Source organism: Phoca vitulina, unplaced genomic scaffold, assembly GCF_004348235.1.
Source record: "Phoca vitulina isolate PV1807 unplaced genomic scaffold, GSC_HSeal_1.0 scaffold2, whole genome shotgun sequence".
In the NCBI taxonomy this organism is placed as follows: Eukaryota; Metazoa; Chordata; class Mammalia; order Carnivora; family Phocidae; genus Phoca; species Phoca vitulina.
In genome coordinates this window covers 96,627,025-96,654,261 of record NW_022589705.1, presented here as the reverse complement: position 1 = coordinate 96,654,261, position 27,237 = coordinate 96,627,025, and the positions used below count along the sequence as shown (strand labels likewise).

The 27,237-nt window shown below is 61.8% G+C and overlaps 1 protein-coding gene across 1 annotated transcript; it reads right to left on the bottom strand.

Moving 5' to 3' along the window:
* Positions 1–275: 275 nt before the first annotated feature.
* PLEKHG5 (pleckstrin homology and RhoGEF domain containing G5) lies at positions 276–27,231 on the bottom strand. Its single transcript, XM_032394754.1, has 22 exons — positions 27,221–27,231; positions 26,284–26,360; positions 10,469–10,598; positions 9,408–9,510; positions 9,010–9,067; positions 8,558–8,649; positions 7,996–8,132; positions 7,576–7,721; positions 6,901–7,086; positions 6,630–6,818; positions 6,200–6,295; positions 5,483–5,533; positions 5,237–5,386; positions 4,765–4,875; positions 4,498–4,647; positions 4,269–4,406; positions 3,995–4,114; positions 2,775–2,907; positions 2,569–2,684; positions 2,286–2,491; positions 1,029–1,806; positions 276–759 (listed from the first exon to the last, which is right to left on the bottom strand). Exons 1-21 carry the CDS (start codon positions 27,222–27,224, stop codon positions 1,047–1,049), a joined length of 3,153 nt encoding a protein of 1,050 aa, XP_032250645.1. The 5' UTR covers positions 27,225–27,231; the 3' UTR covers positions 276–759; positions 1,029–1,046.
* Between the last annotated feature and the right edge of the window lie 6 nt (positions 27,232–27,237).

Sequence of the window (27,237 nt, the reverse complement as noted above, 5' to 3'; positions counted from 1 at the left end):
GGAGGGGGACAGGAGGGGGACAGGAGCGGGACAGGAGGGGGACAGGAGTGGGACAGGAGGGGGACAGGAGTGTGACAGGAGGACAGGAGGGGGACCGGAGGGGGACAGGAGGGGGACAGGAGCGGGACGGGGGGACAGGAGGGGGACAGGAGCGGGACAGGAGGGGGACAGGAGCGGGACAGGAAGGGGACAGGAGCGAGACATGCCTGCCCCAGAGCTCAAGCGCTCCTGAGTCAGGAAAGGGGTGGGTTCCAAAAGCAAAGGACTCCTTCCAGTAGTATATACAAGTCTTTATAAAAGAATCGAAAGCTCAATAAATATGCCACTTTACACAGAGCCGAACCCAAGCCTGGGGTGGCCAGTGGGACTGGGAGGGAGGAAGGCCAGGCCGGGGGAACAAACATCCCAGCTGGGGCCAGATGAAGGGGGAGGTGGGAAGGGCCACCCTGGAGCCCAGCCCAGAAGACTGGAGCTGGTGACTTCAGGGAGCAGCGAGCAAGGGACCCTGGGGGGTGGACAGGTTAGTGAAGGTGGCCTTGTGGGGGTCCTGAGGAAGGACTGCAGCCTGGGCCTGGAGCTGAACACTCCTCCACTTCCATCCAGTCTGGCAAAGTGCAAATCAGGGGTCCTGCCCCCACGCTCTGGCTCCCGCGTGCGCAGGCAGCAGCTAGAGCGGGGACCGGGAGGCCCCAGGAGGCGTGCTGTCTGCTGTCTCGTGGTCAGTGGCACCCTGGGGGGCCTCCCTCTGCTCAGACCTCCCTGCAGGAGAGGGGAAGGGAGAGATAGTCCTTCCTTGGCTGACGCCACTCGGAGGGGCTCTGGCCACCCTCTCTGCCCCACTGGAATCCTTAGGCCCCTTCCCCAGGGCCCACTGTAGACACTGTCAGGCAGGCTCTGGAGCAGGCCCCCATCCCCATCCCCTAATGCCACATGCTCCCAGCCACGAGAGTGCCCCCACCCATTCCTGAGGCTCAGCGCCCCCAATGCCAGCACCCCGGGCCACCGGCCCGCCACCCCAGGCCACTCACGAGGCAGTGAGCGTAGAGTTAAGCAGCAGGGTGGTCCTGATCCGGTACAGCTGGGCTAGCGTCAGCTTCCGGTGCTGGGCAGAGATCCCTGGGGGGGGGCTGGGGCTGGACCCTGGGCAAGGCCCCCAAGGGCAGTTCTTTGCTCCTGCTGGCGGGCCTTTCAGGCTCCCCAGCCGGGCAGCTGGTTCTGCCCTCCGGCTCCAATGGCTCGGGGCCGCGGCCAGGGCTGGGTGTCCCCCGGCGAACCCAGCTGGGCCCAGCTTCCTGAGGGGAACCCTGAGTCCTCGTGCCGGGCACCGTAACGGCCAAGCAGAGTTCTGACAGACTGCGGCTGGGGGCTGGGGGCACTCCACAGGCAGTGGCCTGTGACAGCAGCTGGAGGAGGCTGGCCTCAGATCTGGACTTGAGCAGGTGGGGCAGGCGGGGCAGCAGTTGAACGGGGGTGCGGCGGCGGAGGCGGGGAGAGGGTGGGGGTGAAGGGGCTTGTGGCAAATCTGGGGGCCGGGGCACTGGCTCCGCCATAGGGGCTGGGGCCACGAAGTCCTGCAGGGAGGTGGGGGAGAGGGTGCCGTAGGCCGAGTCCATGGAGCAGGAGCGGCCGTCTGCCGGGCCCAGGGGCAGCAGCTCACTGGTGGGCGTGAGGGAGGATGCAGTGGTGCTGACAGAGGTCTCGTCCGACTGGGAGCCGAAGGGGCCACCCTCAAACTCAGGAGAGGACAGCAGCTCCCCAGGCTCCACCACAACCAGGGCCAGGGTCTCGGTCGAGCCATCTGAGGCACTGTGGAGCCGGGAGGAGACCGTCAGCCCAGCCACGGAGGTGGCCTGGGGCAGCCCATGCCCGGCACGCAGAGGTCTATAGCCTCTGCCCTGCCCGAGCCTGAGGCTCACAGCAGCATGTGGCCCACCAGCCGGACCTCCCACTCCTGGGCCCGTGACACAGATACCACGGTTGACGGCCGGCCCCCCCCCACTGTACCCCCTCCAGCTGGCTAGCTTAAGGATCCTCAGCTCAGCTCTCCCCCCAGCCAGCACTAGAGGGTCAGAGTTGGCACTCAAGCTAAAAACCTTTTGCCATCCCTGCCTGGACTCTGGTGGGAGACAGAGCCGTCTCCCCCACACGGGGGTCACCGCATGACACCATTCAGAGGAAGGGGTGGGGGCTGGGCCCTGGCCAGTGTCAGGGGCCTCGGGGTCAGGAGTGCTGGGCCGGAGCAGCTGCCCTGCTCTGGCCGGCCGGGTGGGCCCCGGCGAGCATACCAGTGCTGGGAGCTGAGACTGGTGCTGCTCTTGCGCAGGATGGTGGGGGAGCTGGTGGCAGAAGTGCTACTCTCCCCCCCTTCCTCCTCTTCCTCCTCCTCGTCGTCTTCCTCCTCCTCCTCCTGCTCATCCTCCTCCTCCTCCAGGCTCTGCAGCTGCTGCTGGCCGCCGGGGTGCTCCTGGGCACGCAGCTGCTGCAGCTGGTTCTGCAGGTAGGGGACGGCGCTGTGGACAGCAGCCCCACCAGGGCACCCCGTCCGCCCGCCCGCCACTCGGCTCTCACCTGGGCATTGTAAATGGCGTCCACCCAGCCACGGCACAAAGCCTGGCCACTGGCCTGGAACGTGTAGGCGCCCACAGCACTGTGGAACTCGTTCAGGTAGATGAGGAGAAAGGAGCCTGGTGAGGAGGGGCTCGCATCAGTGTCAGCTAGGACCAGAGCCCCTGCCCGCCACAGCCCCTGGCCAGGAGCAGGGCCAGGCTCCTCACCAGGGTCTCGCAGCTCTCGGCACACAATCTTGTCCACCAGCAGTGGTGGCCGGATGACCTTGGTCCTCTCAGCCTTCTTCACTGCCTTGGTCACCAAGAGTAGGTCCGTAAAGAGGAAGCAGTACACGTCCATCTGGAGGGGGGGGCAGCAAGGGGAGCAGGCGAGGCCAGGGATCAGGGCCAGGGTCCTGGGACCTCAGCCTGTCTGCTGTGACACCCTCTCTTGGGCTGGGCCCTGCACAAGCTCTTCCTTACTGCACTTTGGTGACGTCGCTGGGGGCACTCAGATTTTGTCAAACACCTTCCCTGCTCCCTGCCTCCCATGAACCTGAGAATAAAATTAAAATGAACAAAGGGGTGCCTGGGTGGCTCAGTTCGTTAAGCGTCTGCCTTCGGCTCAGGTCATGATCCTGGGGTCCTGGGATCCAGCCCCGCATCGGGCTCCCTGCTCAGCGCCGAGCCTGCTTCTCCCTCTCCCCCTTCACCTGCTCGTGCTCTCTCTCTCTCTCTCAAATAAATAAAATCTTTAAAAAAAATTAAAATGAAGAGCAAGATGGTATTCCTTCATGGAGCTATGTACTTGTAATTTATTTCAATAAGAAGTTTACATTAAAGAGAAAAAGGGAATTTATGATTTGTGATTTTAAAACCACAATTTGGGGGCACCTGGGTGGCTCAGTCAGTTAAGCATCCAACTCTTGGTTCTAGCTCAGGTCATGATCCCAGGGTCCTGAGATTGAGCCCCACATTGGGCTCTACGCTCAGTGTAAAGTCTGCTTCTCTCCCTCTCCCCCTCTCCCTGCTCGCATGCACTCTTTCTCTCTCTCTCAAATAAATAATCTTTAAAACCACAATTTGCAGGCTCTGGGTTATGCACCTGGGATTAATACCTCGGAAGCAAGGCTCTGGGCTGTTCCTGACTTGCTCTTGGAATGCACCCCCTCCCTCCCATCAGGAACCCTTATGGCACCAGCAAGTGGGCAAGCCCAGCTCCCCACCTGCTCTGCCCTTGCTGCCGTATCTGTAAAGAGTAAACTGCAGGCAGATCTCAGCCCTCACATGACCACAAAGTCATTCCTTCTTGAACTGCCACCCAACTGACAGGGCAGCTGAGAACCACTAACTAGGGCCCAGGAGGTTCCCAGGAAAGGGTGGTCCAAATCCACAGGGCAGGAGGGGGTGGGGAAGGGGCCCTGGGGGTGGGTGGCCCCTAGAGTCACCTTGCTGTCCTTCCCCTCCTTCATCCTCAGGCTCCCCTCCAGCAGCAGCTGTCGTGTCTCCTCAGGGGAGGCGCCAGGGATGGGTGCTGTCAGGTCTAGGTGCAGAAACTCCTTCAGGAGCTGCCGATGGGGGGGGGGGGGGCCGGGGGGAGGATAGAGAGGTCAGGGTCTGACTCCCGTTCTCGGCTAGGCATCCTCAAGCGAGATTCCCAGCACAGCCCCGGTCTGCCAGTTTGGCCCCTCCTCCGTTCCAGCAGGGCCAGGGGTCCCCCACCTTGTCCACCTCGTCGTTGCTGCCCTCCACCACCTCGTAGGCGTCGATGCGGCTCCCCACGGCCGCCAGTCGCTGCCGCTCCTGCCGCTGCCGCATGCACGCGTTCACGTGGTGGATGAAGCGCTCCACCGAGTCGATCTGGGGGCGGGGGCGGACGGTGGCGGGTTCAGGCCCAGGGTCTGCGAGGGGCCGCGAGCCGCGGAGGGACCCCGCCCGCCGGCACGGTTACCATGGTGACGACGGCCTCCTTGGCGCGCGGCTCGTCCGTCTTCCTCAGCACGGACTTGAGCAGCAGCGGGTACTTGGTGAGCCGCTGGTGGGGCTTGGCCAGCATGTCGTTCAGCTTCAGCCGTTGGCACTGCTGGTGCTTCTCGGCCCACTGCGGCGCAGGCGGGGGCGGGGCTCAGGGCATGCCCCGCCCCCGGCTCTAGGCCCCGCCCGCCGCGCACCTGCCGCCCGGGTGGGCCCACAGGCCCGCGCCCCCGCCCGCCCTCACCGTGACGTAGGCCCGGAAGAGCTCGTTGTCGCGCAGAAGGCCGCGCATGTACTCCATGCAGCCCTCCTCCTCCATGCAGTATCGGATGTAGGGCTTGAACAGGGAGCCGAACTGGCCCGGGACGGAACAGGCACGGTTACCGCGCGCTCCCCGCGACCAGGCCCCGCGCCGGGAGCTTCACCAGCCCTGTCTTACTGCACTTTCGCGACCACCCCAGGGTGTGGCAAGTGTATCACCCCCGTGTCCAAACCGAACTCCCGCGAAAGTGACCGACCTCCGCCAGGTAGGAAGGGCAGATGGCCAGGTGGGGTTCAAACCCGGGCGACCGACTCGGAATTCTTTGCCTCCGACCACCAGGGGTCGTGTGGGGCCACTGGCCGGGGGTGGGGGGGGAGGCTGGGGTGATGGGCATTTGGGATCGGCGCCCCAGCCCTGACTCAGTGTCCCCGCCGGTGTCCGGCCCGGCCCGTACCATCTTGAAGCCTCTGAGGAAGTCCCCGGGCTGCAGCAGCGCCCGCGTGCGCCGCGCCTTCTCCAGCACCGGCGCCATCACGCTGGCCCACAGTCCGCGGTGCAGCCGCGCGATCTCCGGGATGTTGCTGAACAGGCGTTCGGCCTCCACCTGAGCGGGGCGGGAGGTGCGCTCGGCCCCGCCCTCGGCCCCGCCCCACCGGTCCCTACCCTCTCATCAGCACGCGGGCCCCGGGCCTCGCCTCACCTCGCACAGCAGACCCGACTCTTGCAGGTTCAGGAGGCAGCAGAGGAACAGCTGTGGGGACAGGGAGCACGGCAGCTGGGGGGGTGTTCCTGTCCCGGCGCCCCACCCAGACTCTTTGGCTCCCCTCTACCCCCTCCCCCTCCCAGGAAACCCTGAAGCAGCCTGGGACAGAGACGGTTCACGCCTTCAGAAAAGGCCCAGCCTCCATGGCCCACCTGGGGGTCAGCCTGCCCTGTCCCCACCTGGAGGGAAATCTCTGGGAGACTGGCCTCGCAGTCACACCTGGAGCTCTCCCCTCCCTCTCTGCCCTGGCTCGGCCTCCGAGTTTCCACAAAGGGGTTTTCCTTGAACCCCAAGCCCAGGATAGGTACCCTCTCTAGGTTGAAGGACGGACGGACACACACACACACACACACACACACACACACACACACACACACTCTGCCTCCACGTCCAGGGTGTGGCTGCTGGACACCTGGTACACAGCAGGTGTTCAGAAATAGTCACTGAATAAATAAGTGAAAGCATGAGCCTAGTGTTCATCCAGCCAACTCCGCACACTTGCCCAAAGTCCCCTGCAGGTGCCTGGCCTGTGGGAATCACCTGCTCCTCCTCCCTGGGGCGCAGCCCTTCTCCCTTTCCTCCCCCTGTTCCTTCTGCAAAGCCCCAAGCTCTGCTGGGCAGGTGGCTCTGGGCCAGGTGCGGTCCCACACTCACGTTGGTGATCACCCTCAGCTTCTTAATGTAGGAGGCCTCGGTGTGCAGGAGCTCCCACACCGCCTCCTGCTGGTGGGACTGCCTCCGGGTCAGCTTCTGCAGGGAGTGCAGGGGGTCGGCCAAGGGGTCCACAGTGTGCCCGGATGACCAGGGAGGGGGCGCGCAACCTTGCAGGCCACCTCCTTTTCCCGGTGGGAACACGAAGGTCCCCCAAGTTCTGGGCCCTCCTCTGCCACCAAAACAGCCAAGTGGCACACTGCATGTTCCTTGCCTCAGTTTCCCCACGTTGAGTTAATGATGACAGCAGCCTGGCAGGGCTGTCCCACAGAGCATCTGTCACTGGGTCCTTGCAAGGGCCCCATGAAATGGGGAGAAGCGTCCCCCTTTCCCTGACAGGGAGGGCGGGAGGGAGGGCTGCGGAGGTACCAACCTCATGCCCGTCAATGAGCTCCCGCCAGCTATCCTCCAGCCGCAGGCAGGCATCGTCCTCCTCTTCCTCCTCATCCCCCTCTTCCTCCCATGAGTCGTGGTCGAAGCGCAGCCTGCGGGGCAGCCGGGGCAGCCCGAAGAGGCCATAGGCGTGCAGCTTGCCCTCCAGCTGCTCCATCTTGTCCACCTCCTGGAAGGAGACCCGGGGTTGGGGTCAGGGGACAGGGCCAGCCAGCCGCCCCGCCCCAGGGCCCCCCCCGGGGACCACATACCCGGCCATAGGTGCTGGCACTGGGCCCCGAGCTGAAGAAGCCACTGAAGCGACTGGCTGCCCGGTTCTTCCAGCTGTCACTGCTGCCACTGGGCAGAGAACAGCCGGAAGGCGTGGGGGCCTCCTGGCCAGGGATGCTCGTCTCCCCCAGGAACTCCGACATGTTCTTTCGGCGGCGCCCAGGGGCCTGGCCGGCGAGGGTGATCAAGGCCAGGCCCACCCTGGCTCCCACAGCCCCACCCCACGGCGGGTTTCCTAGACCTCCGGCAAGCTTGCGATGTGGGAGGGTCTCTGCACCCCCACCCTGGGATGCCACCTCTTCTGAGATCCGTACCTGCTCTGGGGGCTGCAAGATCCAGGCACAGATGCACCTGGACCGCCGCCCCCCCCAGCCAGCCCCAAGCACCACACAGTCACCCGCATATTTAGATGCACTTATGAGCACAGCTCCAAATGGATCCACAACACATACACACACACACACACACACACACACACACACACTCCTTGGGCACTAGCAGACTCTCTAAGACAAGACCCATTATCTTGGGGCCCCCTGTCCTCAGAGCCAGCCCTATTTCCCACAAGGGGAAATTAAAGCCCAAGAGAGGGGTGAGGGGCCCAGGTGACCTCCCCTCTAAGCCCCTCCCCACCCCCAGTCCTGACAGCGCCTCACCAGGATGTCTAGGCTCTCCCGGCGGCTCTGGGGGTCCACACGCTCCAAGGAGGGGGTCCCGGCCCTGGCTGGCCGCAGGATTGGCAGACTCAGGGACTTGGAGTCCTTCACTCCCTGCTCCACCTTCCCCTCGTCCCCTGGCTTGGCTGGGGCAGCATTGGGGGCAAGGAGAGATCCTCAGCTCCAGTGGAGAAGGGGACCACAGACCCCTCTCTCCTGAGGATCCAAACCAAGGCCTACCTGCCCTCCCCTGGGGCCCCGCCCCACCAGCACCTCTTGCCAGGGCCCAGCAGAGACACCTGTATGGTAATGAGCCTGCTCAGGGCCGTGGCCAATGGGAATCTGAGCATGGGAAGAAGCAGCCATCTCTGGGAGGCCAGCCAGGGCCCAGCCACCCTGCCTGCCAGGTTCGCTGCTCACCTTTGACCCGCAGGTAGTGTCCCCCAAACCGGTAGGCCTCAAAGGTGAGGGACAGGGGTGTGTTGGACTGGTCCAGGTAGATATCCACTTTGCCCAGGGCTATGCCCTTCCTTTCAAACACCGGCAGCAGCACCTCCCTGCCCGAGGACGGGAGGTGTATAGTTAGGGGGCATCATAGGAACCCCCAGCCTGGGCACAGCCCCAGCTCCACCCCACCTTACCGATGGTAAAGGGAGACGCCCACAGGGTCATACACAGGCACAAAGACATACAGGTGCACGCACCTGCAGAGGCTCACACACTCCTACACGTGTCCACACACAAGCCAGCATGCCCATGCCCTCACACTTGGGTGGCAGCACACCAGGGTAGACACTCACATGCCAGGCCAGATCCAGGAACTGAGTCATGCATACATGTATTGGAACACCTGGGGGGTCTGCCCATAGGTGGGAGACCTGCTCGCTCACAGGCCACCACACAGACATACACAGTCCTGCCTGCAGGAAGCCACACGTACACCCCGCCCCACTCCCCCTGCCTCGGCCCCACCAAGCCCTACCCCAGCGACTTCTTCTTCATGGCCGGCACGATCTCTGTCTCAATGTCCACATTCAGGTCAAATTTCAGGGTGAAGCACTCCTTGCTTGGGTCCTGAAAGGGCACGGGTCTCTTAGCTTCTGCACCCCTTGTCTCTGACCACCCCCACCCGGATCCAGAATGGAAACCCCAGCATGGGAGTGAATGCAGGGATCTCCCCAGCCTGCCTCTGTCCCAGGGAGGTCCCCTGTAACCCTCTTGCCCAAGGGAGGAGTTCTGTAGCATCTGCCACCTGGCTGAGTTGGGCAGTACTGGGCTGCAGGGCACGGTGGCCAGGGGTGACCCACTCACTCCAGACCCCATCCCTGGTCCTGGAGGTCAGAGCAGACAGGCCAGGCTTGGGGATGGAAAGGAAAGGGCCCAGGAAGGTCAGGGGCTGTCAGGAGCCCCCTTGACAACCTGGGGGCTCCTTACATCTGTGTGTCTCCTCCTTGCCTTCTTGGAGAGTTTCAGGCCTGTGCTCTTCCGGTCCCTGCAGGACAGAGGGCAGAGGTTAGAGGCATGGGTAGGCCCTCACCAGGTTGGGATGTGAATGGGCCCCAGCTGGCTGCCCACTCCTTGCTCACCCCAGGGTGACCAGGCAGGCCAGAGCCCACAAGGGTCTGTGCGCCCTCTGGTGGCCAACACGGGAGTCACACCCAGTGGTACCTAGTCGGGCGGAGTCTGACCCCACTGTGCTGGAGGCTGGCCCAGGCTGGGCAGCGTCCTCCAGGAATCAGGGCATCCATAGGGGCAGGGAGGGGTCTCTAGTCAGATCTTCAGAGGCCTCTGGTCCTGGATCTCAGATCAGAGTGTCTGCTTTGCCCACCTACCCTTTGCCATCCATAGAGCTTTCCTCTTCCTCCTCCAAGTCCACTGCAGGGCTGGTACGTGGGGGGCATGACCGGGTAGACACATTCCGGGCCAGGACAGAGCCTTTGGAGTAAAGTGGGAGGAAAGGTCAAGACTCCTCCCTCCCTGGCCCCCTTCTTAGCCTGCTACCAATCCTGGGATCCCCCTTCCCCAGAGGAGCTAGGGCCCTGCAGGTCTGTGAGGACCTGAAGGGGCAGTCGTTGCTTAGCATCTCTCCATCCCTAGACTCAAAAAGACACAAGCACCCTGGGATGACACCCCAGGTGATGCCCTGCCCCCAATACAAATCCACCTCTGTCCTCAGTTTACCCTTCTCTAAAATAGGGATAAGGAAACCCTACCTCTGGGATTGTTGCAGGAAGGGACAAAAGTCTATGGCTCTTTCTCTCAGGCTCCTCTCCCACACCACTGTGACCACACCCAAAGTCCCAGGGGGCCTTGGCAGAGAGGGAGAGTCCTTTTGTCCCTCTGACCAGCTAAAAACAGAGACAAAGGTTTGGCATTTCTGGCCAGGCTCGGATGCCTGTAAATCACCCCAGCACAGGCAGTTGGCAGCGGGGCCTGGGCCTGGTCCCTATTCAGCAGGAGGGGTTTCTTGTTCCTGAGACCAGTTCCTTGTGACCTGCCCGCCCCCACCCTCACTGCTTCTGCTTGCTGGCAGCCTGGTTGGAGGATCTGCCCAGCAGTCCCCGGCCCTAAGGACAAGAAGAAAGGGGCCTTTTCCATGTTGGCCCCGGGCAAGAGGCAGGAGCAGCTCCGGCAGATGCAGACCCAGAACCTGGTAGAGCCAGGCCTGCTCTCGAGATGGAGCACAGTCCCCCAACTTCTTCTCTTATTAAAAAACTTGTAGCACAAAAGGGGCCGCAACGTACTTGGGTTTCACTGTTTATAGCCCACTCCGGTCCTTCTGATGGCCCTGTCACAGCTCCGGCAGTTACCAAGACGCCGTGCCCCTACACAGGGAGTTTGGAGCTGCTCTGGGAACTCGAAGGGCCAGGCTGGGGTCCCTACCCACGCTCACCTTGGGGGGGCAGGTCAAAGCGGACATGCCCATCATAATGCATGACGCTGTGGAACTTGCTGTCACAGGCTTCACAGAGGTTGAGGGGTCCCCGGTGGTGCAGCTGTTGACAGTCAGCGTGGTGGCATACCTTGCGGGGAAGGAGGGACAGGTGGGTTGGGCTGGGCCCCACAGGGCCTCAGGCGGGCACAGCGGCAGCCGGGGCCGCTACAGTGCACAGGTGGGGTTCCTGGTCCCTCCCGAGGCTGCTCACTTCTCAACCCTCTATTCCCCACGGGGGGCCTCATGCTCCTTAATTCACTCTGTGGACGTTTCCCAAGCCCCACTATGTGTCCATTCTGAGGGATCCTCAGAGGAAAGCAGATCCCTGCCCTCGAAGAACACGGTGTGCAGGGGAGACTTCCGGGGAGGAACCACGAGGCAGCTGCTACCAGGGCCTCTTCCTGGGGTTCAGGAAGGAAGGGCACCCCAAAATGCTCAGGGCTGCTGTTTGGTTCGGCCAGCTCGGTGTCGGAACTGGTAAACCCTTCTTGTCTGCGCGCCGCCCCCCCCACACCCTGGGCCCTAAGTTCTGTGACCTGTCTGGCCCCTGCATCCAACCTCGCATGGGGTGGAGGGTGTTGGGGGGACTTCGGGAAAGGCACTTACATCTGGGGCTAAGGCAGTGCCCCCCCAGGATTTACTGTATCCCCCTGTCGACATTCTCCCCCACCCCTGGGGATGACTGTCAGACCTTCTCCTCTGCCCTCTGGCTCCCGCAGCTCACCTCTAGCCCACTCTGCTTCCACTTTCCTTGTTGCTCCCCCACAGGCCCACCCACCTGTCCCCGCACTGGGGGGGCTTCACCCCGCTCCAGTCCAGCCGGCCTCCCAGTGACAGCGGACCGGCTGCCGGGGTGTGGAGCTGCTCAGTGCCCTCCCCCCTACACCATCAGGCTCCCTGTCCTTTGGCTCCCACGCCCTGCCCTGTTCTTCTCCACCTCCAGCTTCTCTCATCCCCTTTCAGCGAGACCCCATGAACAGGTCTCCATTCTGACCACTTCCTCGTTTCCCCTCCCAGTATTCGTTAGCGTATTTTCCCTGACTTTTCATTTTTAAATATTTCAGACCTACAGAAAATTGTAAGAACGGTACAGGACAGGGGCGCCTGGGTGGCTCAGTTGTTAAGCATCTGCCCTCAGCTCAGGTCATGAGCCCAGGGTCCTGGGATCGAGCCCCGCATCGGGCTCCCTGCTCCGCGGGAAGCCTGCTTCTCCCTCTCCCACTCCCCCTGCTTCTGCTCCCTCTCTCACTGTGTCTCTCTCTGTCAAATAAATAAATAAAATCTTAAAAAAAAAAAAAAAAAGAATGGTACAGGACCTCCACACACCCTTCTAGCTTCCCCACTTGGGAACATTTCATTGCACTGGCCTTCCCTCTCATTTCCCCCTCCCCGGCGCAGAAGAACATGGCCATTCTCCTACAAAACCCCAATACAACTGTCACACTCGGGAAACTGAGCACTGATACATGATCTGTCCATAGTCTACGTCTGCATTTGCCCCACTGTCTGAACCACGGCCTTTATAGATTTGTTTTCCCATACAGGAGCCTGTTCAAGATTCTCACACGCATTCGGTTGTGTCTGTTTATTCCCTTAAGGATGAGTTCTCTGCACGTTTTTGTTTTTTCCTTTCTGGACATCGACGTTTTTGAAGCATTCAAGCCAGCGGTCTGGCAGAAAGCCCCTCCACGGGGATCTTCCTGGAGGTTCTTAGGTGGTTTCAGGCCGAGCATTTGGGCAGGGACATGACAGAGTGGACCACACCCTCCTCCGTGCGGCCGGCTGCTGGGTCACCTGGGGACCCCCTGTACTGTGTAAAGGTCCTTTTTCTCTTTGGGATGAATAAGTAGCCTGTGTGTGGGGGGGTACTTCGAGATACCCTGACCCCCAGCAATCTCACACTCCAGGGGTTTCACATCCACTGGTGATGTCTGCCTAAATCAAATATGACTACAACGGTTGCAACTGAAGATTTTCTACCTTAAAAAACCTTCTCTTCCCTCTCAGACCCTCTCCCACCATTTTCCCTTCCCATCCCCCCAACTCCCTCTTCTTGGGCCCCCAGTGACTGCCAAGTTTCTAAGTCCACCCACAGGACCCAGCCCTGACACAGGCGGTCTCTTTCACACCATCTTGTCCTCTGTGGGCCCCCAAACCCCATGCTCTGCTGTTTCCCCTGCAGCTCTCAGCTCCCCTCGCCCACTTCCTGCCTTCCTGCTCGTCTCCCCACCAGTGGCCCCCGCTCACCCCTGCTCACCCCTGCTCACGATGATCTGCATCCCTCCATCCCATCCCTGACTCAGCTAGTCACATGACTCTACATGCTGAGGGCTCCCAGAGGTAAACTTTCAGGGAGGTCCTCACCCAGGACACCAGACCAACCTTCTCAATCCCCCCTTTGGATCCTAAGGAGCACTTCAGATTGCAAACGTCCACACATGCGCTGCTGAACGCCCCATGCGGCTCCCTGAACTTCAGTCAATGGCAGTGTCTTGCCGTTGTGTGGGGGCATGGGGGTGAGCGGTGGCCCCCCAAAAAGACAGGTCACATCCTCACCCCCAGGACCTCAGAAAGTGACCTTATTTGGAAATAGGGTCATTGCAGATGCAATTAGTGAAGATGAGATCATGCTGGGGTCTGTAACGGTGTAGAGTGTGGAGCAATCCTACGAGCGGGGTCCTTACAAGAAGAGGAGGGACAAAGACAGGGACACACGTGTGGATGAGCGAAGCTGCCGCTACATTGTGTGGGTCTCCATATGTGCGAGAATAAACTTTCGTCCACCCAGTGGGTGCTCCGTGTTACGGCAGCCGCGGGGAAACGGATACATTAGGTCAAAATCCTTGGGGTCACCTCTGATCTTTCTGTTACACCCCCAGCCAGTGGGAAAGTGCTGGTGGCCCTCCCTTCAATAGCTGTAGCTTCAACCCGGCCATGCCCGCTGGCCCACTGCTGCCCCCTGGCCTCCGTCGTGGTCACCTCTCAGCCCATCACGACAATGACCTCATAACTGATCTCCCTGTTTCCACCCTTTCCCTGCAATCATTTGCTCTCCACGAGCAGCCAGAGTGGCCCCTGCTCACTACGCTCAATGGCTTCCCGTCTCACTCCAGGAAAAGCTAAAGTCCCGTGTGGTGACCGTGGGGGGGCCTCCTGCCCTGCCCCGCCATCCAGGCTCACTCCGCGCCATCCGCCACCCCCGTGTCCCCAACATGCTGCTTCCGAACCCCAGCATCTGCTGCTCCCTCCTCGGCCTGGAATGCTCTTCCCCAGACACAGAAATGACAGACCTGTACTCTAAAGTCACTCACTGCCCCTTCACACTCCCCGTCCCCTAAGCGCCCTGTCTGCCAGGGAGCAGTCTGCCTGCTTCTCTGCTGCCTCCACCCCTCGCCAGCCACGGGAGGACGGCGATGCTGGTCTGTCCCACTCACTGCCCTATCTCCAGTCCTAGCAGCTCAGAGAATACTTGTTTCATTCATTAATTAGGGCGACGGAGGGTCGCTGTAGAGTTTTGGGCTGGGAAGAGCCCAATGAGAGATTTTCAAGGTGACAGACGGGGTGAGGACGGGCAGCCTAGAGACAGCAGAGGAAGGAGTCAAAGGGAGGAAGAGGAAGGCGGCTGAAAAAGTCTGATTTCGATTTATAACCTGATCACTGTGTGCCTGGGGGCTGTGCTGAGGGCCCCTCGGCTGTGACCACCCCTATTTTATAGAAGAGGAAAGAGAGACTCAGGGAGGTTTCAAGTAACTTGTTGAAGGTCACAGCCAGTGCAGCCAGGACCCGAACCCAGTGCTTTGTAGCTCCAGCTCCTAGATTTCCAGCACATTCATGGGTAGCTGAAAAGGGAGAGAGGAGCAGGGGAGGCTGGCCTCGGGGCAGCCTGGGGGGGGGGGGGCGGCAGCTATAGAGACGAGGGAAGCAATCATAGTTTGATGCTCACTGTTTGGGCTCCTGTGTCCCCCTAATCCTCCATCAGACAGAAAAAAACCCCACAAAACCCCCAAAAACATGGGCACAGAAATGACAGTGGGCAGGGGGCAGACTGAGCCCTGGGCGGGTGGCAGTGGACATGATGGCCCAGATGCCCGGTGGCAGCCTGAGTGCCAGGTGCTCCCCACTTCCATACCCTCCTCAAATGGTCTTCCAGTGTGTTCTTGGGGCTTTGGGCAGGGGGTGAGGGGTGCTGTTTCTATCCTCACTTAATCTACTCCTAAATAGTGTGAAAACTGCTATCCTCGGCCACCGCTCTGCCTGCCCGCACCGTGGCGTCCCCGGGGCACTGCTGATAGAAGTCAGCACTGGCTTTGCAGATTCTAGAACCGCTCCCACCCCTCCAAGCTGCAAGCATCTCCTCTTGACAATGAACCTGGGGAAGGCACCCACCGCATTTCAGCCCCTTCTTCCCAGGAGCCCCACGGTCTGCCAGCTAGGCAGCCATCCCCCGCCTCTGCAGCCAGCCTGGTCCAGGCACCCCCTCCCACTCCTTCCAGGCCTCTTGTGATTTCCCAGACAGCTTCACTTTGCTGGTGCCAAGTTTGGCACAGAGTGGTGGGGCTACCGCCCTTCGGGTCACGCAGGCCCTAGTCGCATGGGGGGCGGGGGGTGACATGCAGGAGCTATGATAGGCTGGAAGGGTCCTGCAGAGGGCCTCTGGGACCTTTCCAGCCCAAGTCCCTGGTTCTCTGCCACAGTCCTATTTTTAAACCAATCCACCATACAGACAACAGATTTTTACACAAAGATTCACTCCTGATAGCAGATTCAGCATTCAACAAATATTTATTGAGCACCTACTATGTGCCCACCTGTGAAGGTACTACTGGTCTCCCTTGAGACACTCGGGAACATTCATTTCCCAGCACCGTAGTGGGCTCTGGTGAATACCACCACAGCTCCTCCTATTATTACTAATATAATATTGTTACTGATGATGATGATGATGATGATGATGATGATGGTGATGATGATGGGAGCCTGCGCCCGGCCTGTGGCTGACCTCCTCTGCTTCCAACCTCCCAGCAGCCCCCACGCACACCAACAGCAGGGGCATGTGAGGGTCAGGCCCAGGATCTGAACCAGGTAGGTGTTTCTTCACTTAACTCAATAGGTCTGTTGACGATGAACTTCCAGGAACCCCCACCCCCACCCCAAGAACCACAAGCCTAACTGGGGGGCTCAGGCTGCGGTGGGCACAGCCCCCTTGCTCTGAGTCTACTCCCCCACCCCTTCTCATACCTCCTTCCCCAGACTGCAGGGTCTCCACAGCTCCCTTCAGGAGCGAGGGTTTAAACCAGGGCAGTCCCTTCCCAAAGCCAGATTCTGGGACCTTCTCTCAGACCAAGGTGCCTACTACTCTCCACCTTCTCGTTGCCCACCATGGCCACCCTCTGAGGGCAGCAGCACCCCTGCCAGTGGGGGAGGACCAGCGGGGTCCAGGGGAAAAGTTCCCAGGGCTCAGCCCAAAGAGAGGAGAGCCCCCAGGATGGAACAGCCAGATCACCCCTACAGGCAGCGAATGGACCCCAACTTTACAAATAACAGAGGGGGTCCTTTAGGGAACACGGCCAAGGCTGCCCCCCATGGGGATGGGGCCCCCGAAGTCAGACTTCCCCACTCACACTAGGGCTGGGGCCAGAGGCCGGAGCAGCGGGTTGTGGGCAGGGCCCGGACAGAGGAAGGAAAGAGAGAGGGGGCCCCAGCGCAGGGCCTGGGACCCACAGGTGTGTCCGGAGGCAGCCCCAGACACAAAAGGCTAAGCGCTGGCGGGCCACCGCCGCCGCCCGGCCCCCTCGGTCGCGGGGTGGGGAAGCATACGGCGGGGCCGGCACTGGCGCGCCCCCCCGGCCCCCCGCCCCCCGCGCCTCGTACCTGGCCTTCACCGTCGCGGGCGCGACCCCCCGCCCGGCAGGGCAGCCCCGGGCCCGGCCTGGAGGCCGCGCGGCGCCCGGAGACGCCGGGGCCCGTCCCCATGGCGGCCGGAGGAAGCGGCGGTCTGCGCCGCCCGCGGGACAAAGCGCGGGGCTCCGCTTCCTGCCATTGTGCGGCCGCGCCCGCCCCCGGCCGAGCGCGCCGGGACCCCGGGGCCCCCGCCCGCCAGGTCCCCGCCCGCCTGCGCCACCTCGGGGCGGCTCCGCGGCGCCCCCAGCGAGCTCCCTGCAACACCCCTCGGTCCCCTCGACTGCGGAAGCCAGACCCCGGCCCAGCCCCGCGGGCGCCGGGCTCTGCCCAGCCCCCCACCCCACCCCCAACGCCGACGTCTGGGGCGCAAAGGCCCCTCCCTGCAGCCCCGGAGACCCCGCCTCTGAGCCTCAGGCCCCGGACCCCTTCTCCGGCTCCCAAGGGAGCTCCCTGAACGCTGGTGGCAGAAGGGGGGCGGGGGGTGGAGGACCAGGACTGGGGCACATTCCCATCCGGATCCTCGGACCCCTGCTCTGCGTCCTGTCCCAGGGACACCTGTCTCTGTTCTGACCTCCAACCGCCCGGGCCGCCCCTCCAGCGCTCAGAGGCCCTCCTGAGTGTCACCCTAGCGCCCGCCCATAGTCCTGGAGACCCCGCCTCAGAGCCTGAGCGCGGGGGACCCTGCTCCCACTGCCCAGGCCAGCGGTGGAGGCCGAGGAACGGAGGGCGCCGGGTGACGACAGGTGGAGGCAGCGGGCGATAGGCAGGCATGTTGGTGGAAAGGGCGGAGAGGGTAGTCCTTTGGGAGCCCCCGGGAGTTGCGTGAGAAGGAGCGTCAGGAAAACCCCAAAGCCCAACTCGGCTTTCCCCCAGATTCCGAGGTCTCTGCTGCTCCAGGCTGGGTCCCTTCCGCCTGTCCCACCGCCGGGGGCGCTCATCGAAGCCCGAGAGGGGAGGCTTGGGGAGTGGTGGTGGGGTCCTCGCTGTAGCTTGTCGAGGAGCTTTTACACTCATTCCCAAGAGGTGGGGGCAGGCGCTACGACCCCCATTCCTTTCTGGGGGGCAAAGTGACATGAAAGACCACAGGCAGGACTGAAACCCAGACTTCTGACTCTGGTGTTCTGGAATGGCCTCCTTGGTACCCCGTCTCAGTAACTATGGGGCTGCGGGGGGGGGGGGGGGGCGGGGCATGATGTCGTCAGCTCACCCATCCCCTAGACAGCTCCTCCTCCTGGTGCAGTGGGGAAAGAAGGAGGGGTCTCCGAAGACAGCTCTGAGGAGGCAGCAAGCAGTTTACTCCAGCCCAGAGGTTTCAGGGGCCGCCTCCACTCCCAAAGCCCAAGCCATCCACTGTCCACACCACAGGCAGATCTTCTGAAAACTAAAACCCGATCATGTCACTCCCCACTTAAAACCCTCCAGTGGCTTAGAATAAAATCCCACCATGCCTGGCTCCTACCTCCCCTCCTGCAAGGTCCCTCATGGTGATCTCCAAGCTGGCCTTGCCTTCCCGGCTATGACTCACCAAGCCCAGCCCCTGCACCTCTGCGTTCTCGGACTAGAACACCACGTGCCCCTCATCTTGCAAGAGCTGGCACTGGACCCCCACTTCAATGCCACCTCGTCAACGAGGCATTTACCTCCTCTCAAAAGAAGTAGCCCCTTGCATCCCTCATTCTCAATCCTCTTAAATTGAATTTCCTCCCAAGCATCTAAAACTACTTGAAATTGTTTTACTTCTTTGTTCACTTCTTGATTATCACTCCTCCCTGCTAGGATGTCCTCTCCAGAGGCTAGGGGCCTTGGTCTGGCCCACACTGCGTCCTCCACACCGAGAACAGCTCTGGCCCACGGCAGCTGCTCAGCGTACACTAGATGAGAACGGATGGATGAAGGCAGAGGAAGGGTCTTCATGCCAGAGAAGGCCACGAGGGCAGGGAAGGTCTTGGCCTGGATGTCCCTTCCTGCTGCCGATGGTCAACAAAGCCTTCCCAACCGTCTGAACACAGGTTCTCTTCTGCCTCCTAGCATCCGTGACCTTGGGCCTGCTGGCCTGGCCGGGCAGTCGCTACCACAGAACTCTGTCCTCGCCGCCCCACAGGCTGACAGCTGAGCACTCCCAAGTGCCAGCCCTGTGCCAGGGGTTTGGGGCAGCAAATCCTGTTCACTCTCTCAAAGACTCTAAGGAAGGGGCGCCTGGGTGCCTCAGTCATTAAGCGTCTGCCTCCGGCTCAGATCATGGTCCCAGGGTCCTGGGATCGAGCCCCGCATCGGGCTCCCTGCTCTGTGGGAAGCCTGCTTCTCCCTCTCCCACTCCCCCTGCTTGTGTTCCCTCTCTCGATGACTCTGTCAAATAAATAAATAAAATCTTTAAAAAAAAAAAAAAAAGACCCTAAGGAAGAGATACTGTTACCATCTCGTTACCAGATGAAGAAGCTGAGGCTTGGGAAAGTTAAGTGGCTTGCCCCAAAGTTACCAGCCAGCAAGTGGGGAGACGGATGCCTGGGCTTCGGACCAGTACCCGTGTGCCTCAGGCACAGGTGGGGGCATGAAGACCAGCTAAGTGGTGCTTTGACAGCAGAGCCCTGAGGTCCAGCCCCCTGGGGACAGGGCAGATCCCAAAGCCAGTTTAGGGGGATCCCAGGCCAGCCTGGGGTTACCAGGTCACATGAAGCAGAAACCATGGGGGCTGGACCAGGCAGGTCACCAGAGGTCACCTGAGTGATCAGGCCCTGGCCATCCCCAAGTCATGCTGCTGTCTGCATCCTTCAGCCAAGGCAGAGGGCTGCTCCTTAGAGGACCAGGGCCCTAATGCCCCAGGGCCAAGAGTGCAGGGTCAGGGTCAAGGACTGCAGAGCACGGGGAAGAAAGGAGCCCCTAGCCCTTGCACCAGGGGAGGGAGAAGGCCTCAGCAGTCTCCTGGGTCCCCCCACCTCTTCTATGGAAGGGAGCGGAAATAGCCCATGTGCAAGACAGAGGTCCCAACCCCTGGCTCCCTGGGGAGGGGGCCCCTCTTCAGCCCAGCCCCAGCTCCAGGCTCATGAGTCAGGACTGGCTTGTTGAAACTGATACCCAGAAACCAGATGCTGGGACTGATGAATAATAGAGTCTCCAAGGCAGGAGCCCCCATCCATTCCCCCCCTAGCACCATCTCCCCAACCCCAGAAAAGCAGAGGACTGTGGGCGGTCGGGCCCCTACAACATGTTGGGGACCCGGCCTGGTCTTTGGTGGGACAGAGGAATTCCTCGTCCAGGAGGAGAGACCACAGGTCTGGGTCCAGGTCCCTGTGCTGCTCACAGCTGACCAACCTGGAGCACCTTGGCTAGAGGGACAGGACTGCCCAGAAGCTCCCCATCCGGGCTAAGCTCCCCTGGGAGCCTACTGGCCCCAAGGCCCCATCTGGCACCTTGGAAATCCAGGGGCGGAGGCTGCAGGTTTGAGCAGGTTGGCCAGGGTGGGGCCAGCTCTGCCAGGCTGCTCTCCTAGCTCCAAACAGCCCATCTCGCCCCTCCCTTCCCCCAGGGCTAGGCCTCACTCCCTTGGATTCTGGGGCCCACCTGGAGGCAGAGCCTGCCTTAAGGCCCTGCCCTGTGCTGGGCCCATGGCAGGACTGTAGAGAACCTCTCTGCAGGCCAGGCTAACTACACAGGCCCCAGAAGTCAGCAAGGCCCCTACCACCCCTGGGCGTGGTCCAGCTAGGACCCAGTGCTAAGGAGAGAGGTAAAGGCTGTGGTCAGTGGACTTCACCTCCTGCCCAGTCCCTGCACGAAGGTGCCAGATCCTGGAGTCCAAGATCCTGACACCTCTCTCTCCAGCGTAGTATAGAAGGTTCCTTGGGAGGGGATGAGGGAGGAGGCACATGCCTGGGCTACAGAAGACCTGCTTCTGGGCCCCACCTACCCCTGTCCTTATCCATCTGTGCAAAGGAGGCACTGGGCAGTTCTCTAGAATATTTTACCTAGGGATGGCCTCTGGGCCCTAATGTGTGCCTGGACCCTGGCGAAGGGACAGAATAAGAGTAAAATCCTCCTAGAGCCCCGCAAACCTGGGGAAGGTTTCTTTGGAATTTGTAGGACCCAGGGCCCCCTCGGCCTCCATTTCCGCGTCTTTGATTTAGGCAAGCCCGGGCCTCTCCAGGTTCTTGGGTCCTCTCCCCTCCCCCAAGCGGGTCCTGGCCGGCGCAGACTGCCTGAGGCTCAGACTCGCGCGCCCCCTGCCGGCCTCGAGACGACTTTCCGCCTGGGACCAACTCCCGGACGCCCAGCTCAGGCAGGGTCGCCGGAGCCTCCCAGCCACCCGGCGCCATGGCCCCTCCAGGATCTTCTCGCCCCGCCAACAATCCTCACGCCGGGGCTGGGTCCCCATAGGCTCCAAACGGCCATAGCGCCGAGCCAACCCCACCCTAGAGTCACTGGGGCGGGGGCGGGAGCTTGAGCCCATTCCACCCTCAAGTAAATGGAGGCAGAGCCAGTGGAGCCCATCGATACCCGCCCGCAGCCCTAGGACTGCGTGGGACCCTCTACTCCCGGTTTTGTCCACTAATTCGGGGGCAGTCTTGGAGCCCGGACCCACAGCCGTCCCGATCCCAGCCCCGTCTCGTCCCCAGCTTCCCCGTGAGACTCACCTTAGGGACATGGGTGAGAGCAGTTTCCTCCCCTGTGGCTGGGGCTCTGGCCAAGGTTGCCAAAGCCTCGGGGGGAGGGGGGGCGCGCGCAGAGCCAGGGGGACCGGAGCCGCGGGGCGGGCTCAGTCGGCGCAGCGCCGGCGGGGGGCGCGGGACGTAGGGGAATTACGGTAGGCCGGCGCGGGCGCTACCACCTGGGCGGGCCGGGACGTACCATCGGAGCGCCCGGCTGGCAAGGGGGAGCGCTGGGAGCCGGGGAAGGGCCGGGCGCCGGAGCCCGCGGCCCTGGGGGCGGCAGGAAGCGCGGCGGGCGCTTGGGGGTAATCTAGGGTCCGGGCTGCGGGGCCGGGGGGGAGGGATCGTCACTGTCCCCGAGGGTGCTGGCCCTTTGCAGATGTGCTGAAAGTTCGAAGTCCCTAGGCTTTTAACCTGGGCTTGAAGACAGGAGCTCGCCCGTCCCCGGCGACGGCCCGTGGCAGGAAGCTGCCTTAGCCGAAGAGAGGAGCCCCTGGGCGGGGGGGGGGGGGGGGGGCCCGGGCGGGGGGACCCGCAGGCCGAGCCCGGCCCGGGAATCGCCCCAAGCCAGGCTCGCTTCCGCTGGATTCTGAACCGTGCCCTCCAGGGCGTCTGAAAAACGGGCCCGCCTATCTCCGTGCCCCCTCTTTGCCCCTAGCCCATGCCTGGCGTGGCTGGAAAAGGGGCCATTCCGCCCTTCGGTGGTCCCGGGTTCTCTCTCCCGCAGCCCACGTTCAGAGTAACTCTGCCCTGGGCACAGGGGTGCGGCGAGTGTATGGGGATACAAGAGGCTCGCAGGAGGAGTCAGGCAGCAGGCCCCAAGCACGCCTCCCGCCTTCCCTAATTACCACACGGGGTGAGGTGGGTGCGGCGGGAAGGGCCCCTAGGGCCTGGGGCGGGCCTGGGGCTCAGGCCCACCTGCATTTTCCCAAATCTAGATCCTCCTCCCCCATGCCCCTCACCAGGCGGGGGGCCTTGGGGCTGCCGGTTCTCCCTCTTTGGCAGCGCTGACCTCCCTGGGGCTGGGTCCAGTCAAGGACAGCTCATCTTGGCCATAACGCATGTGGTGGATCCTCTGTCCCTGCCTCCTGGGCCGGGCACCCCATGCCGTCACCTGCTCCCCCCCCCCATTACTTAGCCACAGCCCAGGAGTTCCTCCAGCTTCTCTGGTCCTGTCACTTCCTCCAGCTGCAGACCAGACTGCCACCTGTCTACAGCTGACCAGCAGCTGAAAGTCACCTCCAGAAATCCCCAGAATCTGGCCATTCTCAAGGACACCCTGGCCTCCCACCTCTCACCCCCAAAGCCTTGCCAGAGAGAATAGGTGACTCCCTCTCCCATTATTCACTACATCCTGCCCATTCTTTCCGCACAAGGATCTCAGATCCACCCCTTCCTCTGCCCTGTGTCCACTGGTCTTCATCTGGCCACCCCTCCCCTAGACACACCTCCCCCTGACTCATCCCTGCCACCTCACAACCTACAGTGAAACTGGAAAGGAACTCCACTCTCTCTGCTGGAACACCGCTAGGAATGGGGTGCTCACAAACACCAAATCTCTGCATGACAATAAACAAATTTACGTAAAAACAAAAGGAATGGGGTGCTCACAACCTGTACACTGGGGCACAACTTCAGCTGTTGGAAGCTCCCCCTCCTGCCAGGGCCCTTGGAACCAAGCAGAAAAATTCACCTCCCTTTCCTCCTGACAGATCCTTAGAACCGGGGGACTCTGGGGACAGACAGATTTGGTGTGAGTCCTGGCCTTGCAGTGGCAAGTCATTTACCTCCCTGCTCCTTGGTGTCCTATCACCAAAGTGGAGATGCGGAGATGGGGTAGTCCCTACTGCGAAGGATGGGGGTGAGGACAAGAAGAGTTTCCTGTGGGGAGGCAGGAATGAACGGTGGCTGCTGGAATCATTACCTTTGAGGATGATGCCCTGAGGGTCCCATCTCCAGGATAAATACCCTTGAGTTGTCACTTGCCTCAAATGTGATGGGCCAGTGTCCCCTGGGCCAGTGTCAGCCCTCCTCCATGTCCCCTTGTGACCTGGGGTGCTCTGCACAGACTCTGATCAGAGCACCTGGCTCAAGGGGGGCCCTCAAGGAGCTGGGGAGTCCAGACACCATCTGTCCTGTGAGTCGATAGCCACTGTCTCACCACCTGGCCCTCCATGAGGGAGGGGCCGAACACTTCCTTCATCTCCCTGCTTCCCAAGACTCCAGGCTCTACCCGCCCTGGCAACAGGACAGATGTGCCATAAACATTTGCCATGCTGGGTAGGGTTGCTGGGGTCTGGGATGGAACCTGGGGAGGTCTCGGGTCTTAGGGAGGGGAAGGAGGGCACACCCAAAGCCGAGGGGTTTCTCTCCCCCTCCACGGGAGATGAACAGCCAGGATTCTCTTGAACACCTACGTCATGCCCCACTCCATGCTAAGCACTGCACGTCTGAGCCCTGTTTTAATCCTTCCCACAACTCAAGAAGCCTCAGCTTGCAGATGAAGAAACTGAGGTCAGAGAGGTGTAGTGATTTGCCCAGGGTTGCACAGCTGGAAAGGAGTAGGCTTTGACCCTGGAGTTCACAGGTGTAGGCTACTCTACACATCTTCATCCTGAGGAGGGGCAGGGATACAACTTCTCTCCTGCGGTCTCCAAGGCCCTGACCTCCGGGTGCTCCCTGTCCAGCTCTGTTGCCCCCCTCCCCTTTCCCTGGCCCAGCTCCCTCTTAGAGCCCCAGCATGCCTCCCTGCTCACTCAGCTCCTCATTCCTCAGGACGTCAGCAGCCTCCTCCAGGAGCCTGTCCCCCAGAACAAACTCCAGGGCAGGAGGCGGGGGTGAGGGGGTGGGGGGGGACGGCTGCTTCATCTCAGAAGCCCCAGCACCCATAAGAGGCTAAAACAAAGCCTGGGGACCAGTTGGGCAAGCCCACGGCCTGACTTCTCCCCTCCTCCCCGGGGAGCTAGGATGTCCGCTCCAGGAGGCCCTGGGCCTAGAACCGGGCCTGGCACAACAGACGCTAAAAGCTGATTTGGTGAACGCATGAATGACGTCATCTCCTTAAAAAAGCTAGTCATATCCTGCTAGCCTTCTGAGCAGGGCTTGGAGGAGCGAGAACGAGGCTCTTGATCCCCCTCCAGATCCAGCTCTGCTAGTCATGCCGAGCAAGGTGGGCAAGCTCTCTCCTCTCCGGGCCCCGTTTTCATCACGTCATGTGAGAATAAGGCTTTCCTCGGGACGTCTCCGTGGGCTCAGTGAGACAAGCATGAGGGCCTAACGCCCCACCTGGTGCACAAGGCTGTTTGGTCAGTGGTGGTGGTTATCACCATCAAGGACATTCTTTGTTCCTCTTTGTCACCAAAGTAGGATGTCATTTGCCTCCTCTCCTCTCACTCTGCTCCAGCCAACTCGACCCCTGGACAGGACAAGCCTCCTGCCCGTGTATCCTGCCCCTGCACCTGAGTCTGTGGCAGTCCCCCCTTCCCGGACCAGCCCTGCCTGCCGCTCTGCCTCTCCATATTTTCACCTCCACCGGAGGCCACCTTCTCCGGGACGTCCGCCCTCACTGGCCCCCCGGCCTCTCATCACTCAGACATCCCTGTCCCCAAAGTGAGTCTGCCATTTGTCCTAACACGGGTCCCACCGGGGACAGGACTTGGACTCTCCCCCTGCAGGCTGGGCGACCCTCTGGCCCATGTCAGTCACGCTGAGTTCCAGGCAGGCCAGGGCTGGGCTGGAGCTAGGACCTGGAGCCTGCCGAAGGCCCACACTCGCTGAGAGGGGCTCGCCACTCGGGGACCTCCCACCCTTGCCCCTGCCTGTGGCACCTTGGGGGCCTGGCCCAGGAGCAGCTGCCTGCAGGAAGGGCCCCCGGCAGGATGTATGTTGGGGGCTGCTGAGGCCAGTTTGTTGCCAGGAGCCCCCATCTGGGAGAGAGGCAACCAGCCAACACCAGAGCCCCAATGCCAGGCACCAGCCGTGCCAGCACGTTGAGTCTGACATCACAGCCACCCCCTTGCCCGGTGACCACGGCAACTGAAAGCCTCCCCCTCCTGCCCCCGCCCCCAGAACAGTCCTCCATGTTCCTTCTAACCTGGTCTTCCTGTACAGAATGTATGAGCGTGTGTCTGGGCGGAGGGGGGTGGGAGGGGAGCTGGGGGGTGGGAGGGTGGCATTTTTAATTTCCTGCGGCTGGCAGAGCTGAGCTTCACGGCGGTTCGGAACACAGGCTCTGACATTACACGGATCTGGGCTCTGGGTTCCAATCCCAGCTCCACCACATCCCAGCGATGAGCCACTAGCTCCCTGAGCCTCAGTTTCTTCATCGATAAGTAAGAATACTGACAGGACACATCTCCGAAGGCCAGAGGGAAGAGACGGGGAGTCCTCAGCTCCCAGGCCTGACCCAGTAAGTGCTGGCTGTTTGCATCACGGTCACTCAAAGGCGTGCTGGAAGGGGCCACACTTGGGTTCAAGCCCTGGCTTGGTCCCTCATGAGCTGTGGGGCCTCAGCCAAGTCACAGGACCTCTCTGAACCTTGGTCTCTTCATCTGGGAAACGGGGCACCCAGGCCTTCCCAGCAGAGCGGCAACCAGCAGCACATAGGGACAGAGAGAGAGCACACGGCACCAAGCCTGGCGCATTATGGGCAGAATCGCCGGGCAATGATATTTATCGTTCTCCCTCTTGTTCTGCCCCGCTCCCGGCTCCCAGGCCCTGGCCCTTCAGGACCAGATGTCCCTTCTTCCCTTTGTCATTCCACGGCACAGTCACTCTCACCAACTCCCTAAGTGTCCCCAACCCATGCCCAGGCCTGACAAGTGGCCCAGTGCTGCAGGAAGGGTACCAGCTAGGCACTGGAGTGAAACCTCGGGGCGGGGGGGGTCCTTTCCCTTCCCGGGTCTCAGCTTTCTCATCCGTAACATGGGGCCACAGCTCCTATCATCTCAGCGTGGCTGCCAAGGACTGCAGTGCAGGAAAGGGCTTTGGGGCACCCCTCCTCCCCCAGCTTGCGGAAGTCCCCTCCATTTTGCTGTTTCTGAGCCAAGGGCAGCCCCTCTGCCTCCTAAACCAGCCACCCTGCGGCCCAACCCACCCTTGAACCCAGATGACACTGTGGCCGGGCCAGCTGCACCCTTGCCAGGGCCCTGTGGGTATCCACGCCTGGAGAGAGAGAGGGTTAGAGCCCTGTCCCCTCTGCTCCCAGCAACCCAGGCCCTCCAGCCTCCCTACCTTGGCTGCACGCCCCTTGTCCATGCAGTCTGGGTTCTGACAGCGCAGTCCTTTCTCCTCCGCCAGGCTCTGGTCGTCTGCAGAGGAGAGAAGCAGAGGGTTATCAGTCGGGTGGGGCCCAGGGAGGCTGCGCCCCAGGCGGGGGCACCCAGGCGGCCCTGGGGCCCCAGTGGCCTCCAGACTAGAGGATGGGTGGAGCTGTCTCCTCAATCCTCCCTTCAAAGGAGGTCAGTGTCCCTTTCTCTTTTAAATGCCAACTTATCTGCACGGGAATCTGTTTGCAGAGTCCTTTTCTTGTTGCAGTTCCCCAGGGAAATTATCCAGATTCCGCGGGGAGAAAACGTCTTTGGAAATAAGCTGCTCCCTCCCTCTGTCCCACTAGTGGGGGGCGGGGGTAGCTCAGTGACCTTGCGGGGCTCCAGACTTCCTGGGGGATCCCCGCAGGGCTGCCCGGTCCGCGATCCCTTCTTACCCCTGCCCTCCACATCACAGCCTCTGTGGATGGACTCCTCCTCAAAGGCCCGGGGTGTCTCCTTTCCCCACGGTCCATCTTTGACCCAGAATTTGGCCCCCTCCTAGCTACCTCTCTTCCTAGCGGCTGGGGCGCAGCAGCAGAGGGGGGCAGGGAAGGGGCAGAGAGGCTGCCTGCCCCAGCCAGCGTGCAGGGCCAGGGGAAGGGGTGCTGCTGAAGCGGGCCGCAACCTGGGGGCAGAGTTTGGACCCCCACCGCCCTGATTTCGAGGCTGGCGTCCACCTCCCACCTTGATCGGGCCTTCCCCAGAGCAGGGGAAGGAGCGCGCCCTGGTCCCCCCACGGCTCCCCCCGCCCGGCCCGCCGGCGCGCGGCGCCCCCCGCCCTCGCCCCTCCTCAAGCCGGCGCGGAGGCAGCCCGACCGGCAGGCCTGCACGGCGGAGCCGGGCCGGGGCTCCGCACTCACCCATGGAGGAGGCGCCG

Coding starts and splice junctions, on each gene's coding strand:
- PLEKHG5 (XM_032394754.1), bottom strand. Junction 5,534..6,199: donor AGCTGAGGGTGATCACCAAC/GTGAGTGTGGGA, acceptor CTGTCCCCACAG/CTGTTCCTCTGCTGCCTCCT. Junction 1,807..2,285: donor AGTCTCAGCTCCCAGCACTG/GTATGCTCGCCG, acceptor CCGGCTCCACAG/TGCCTCAGATGGCTCGACCG.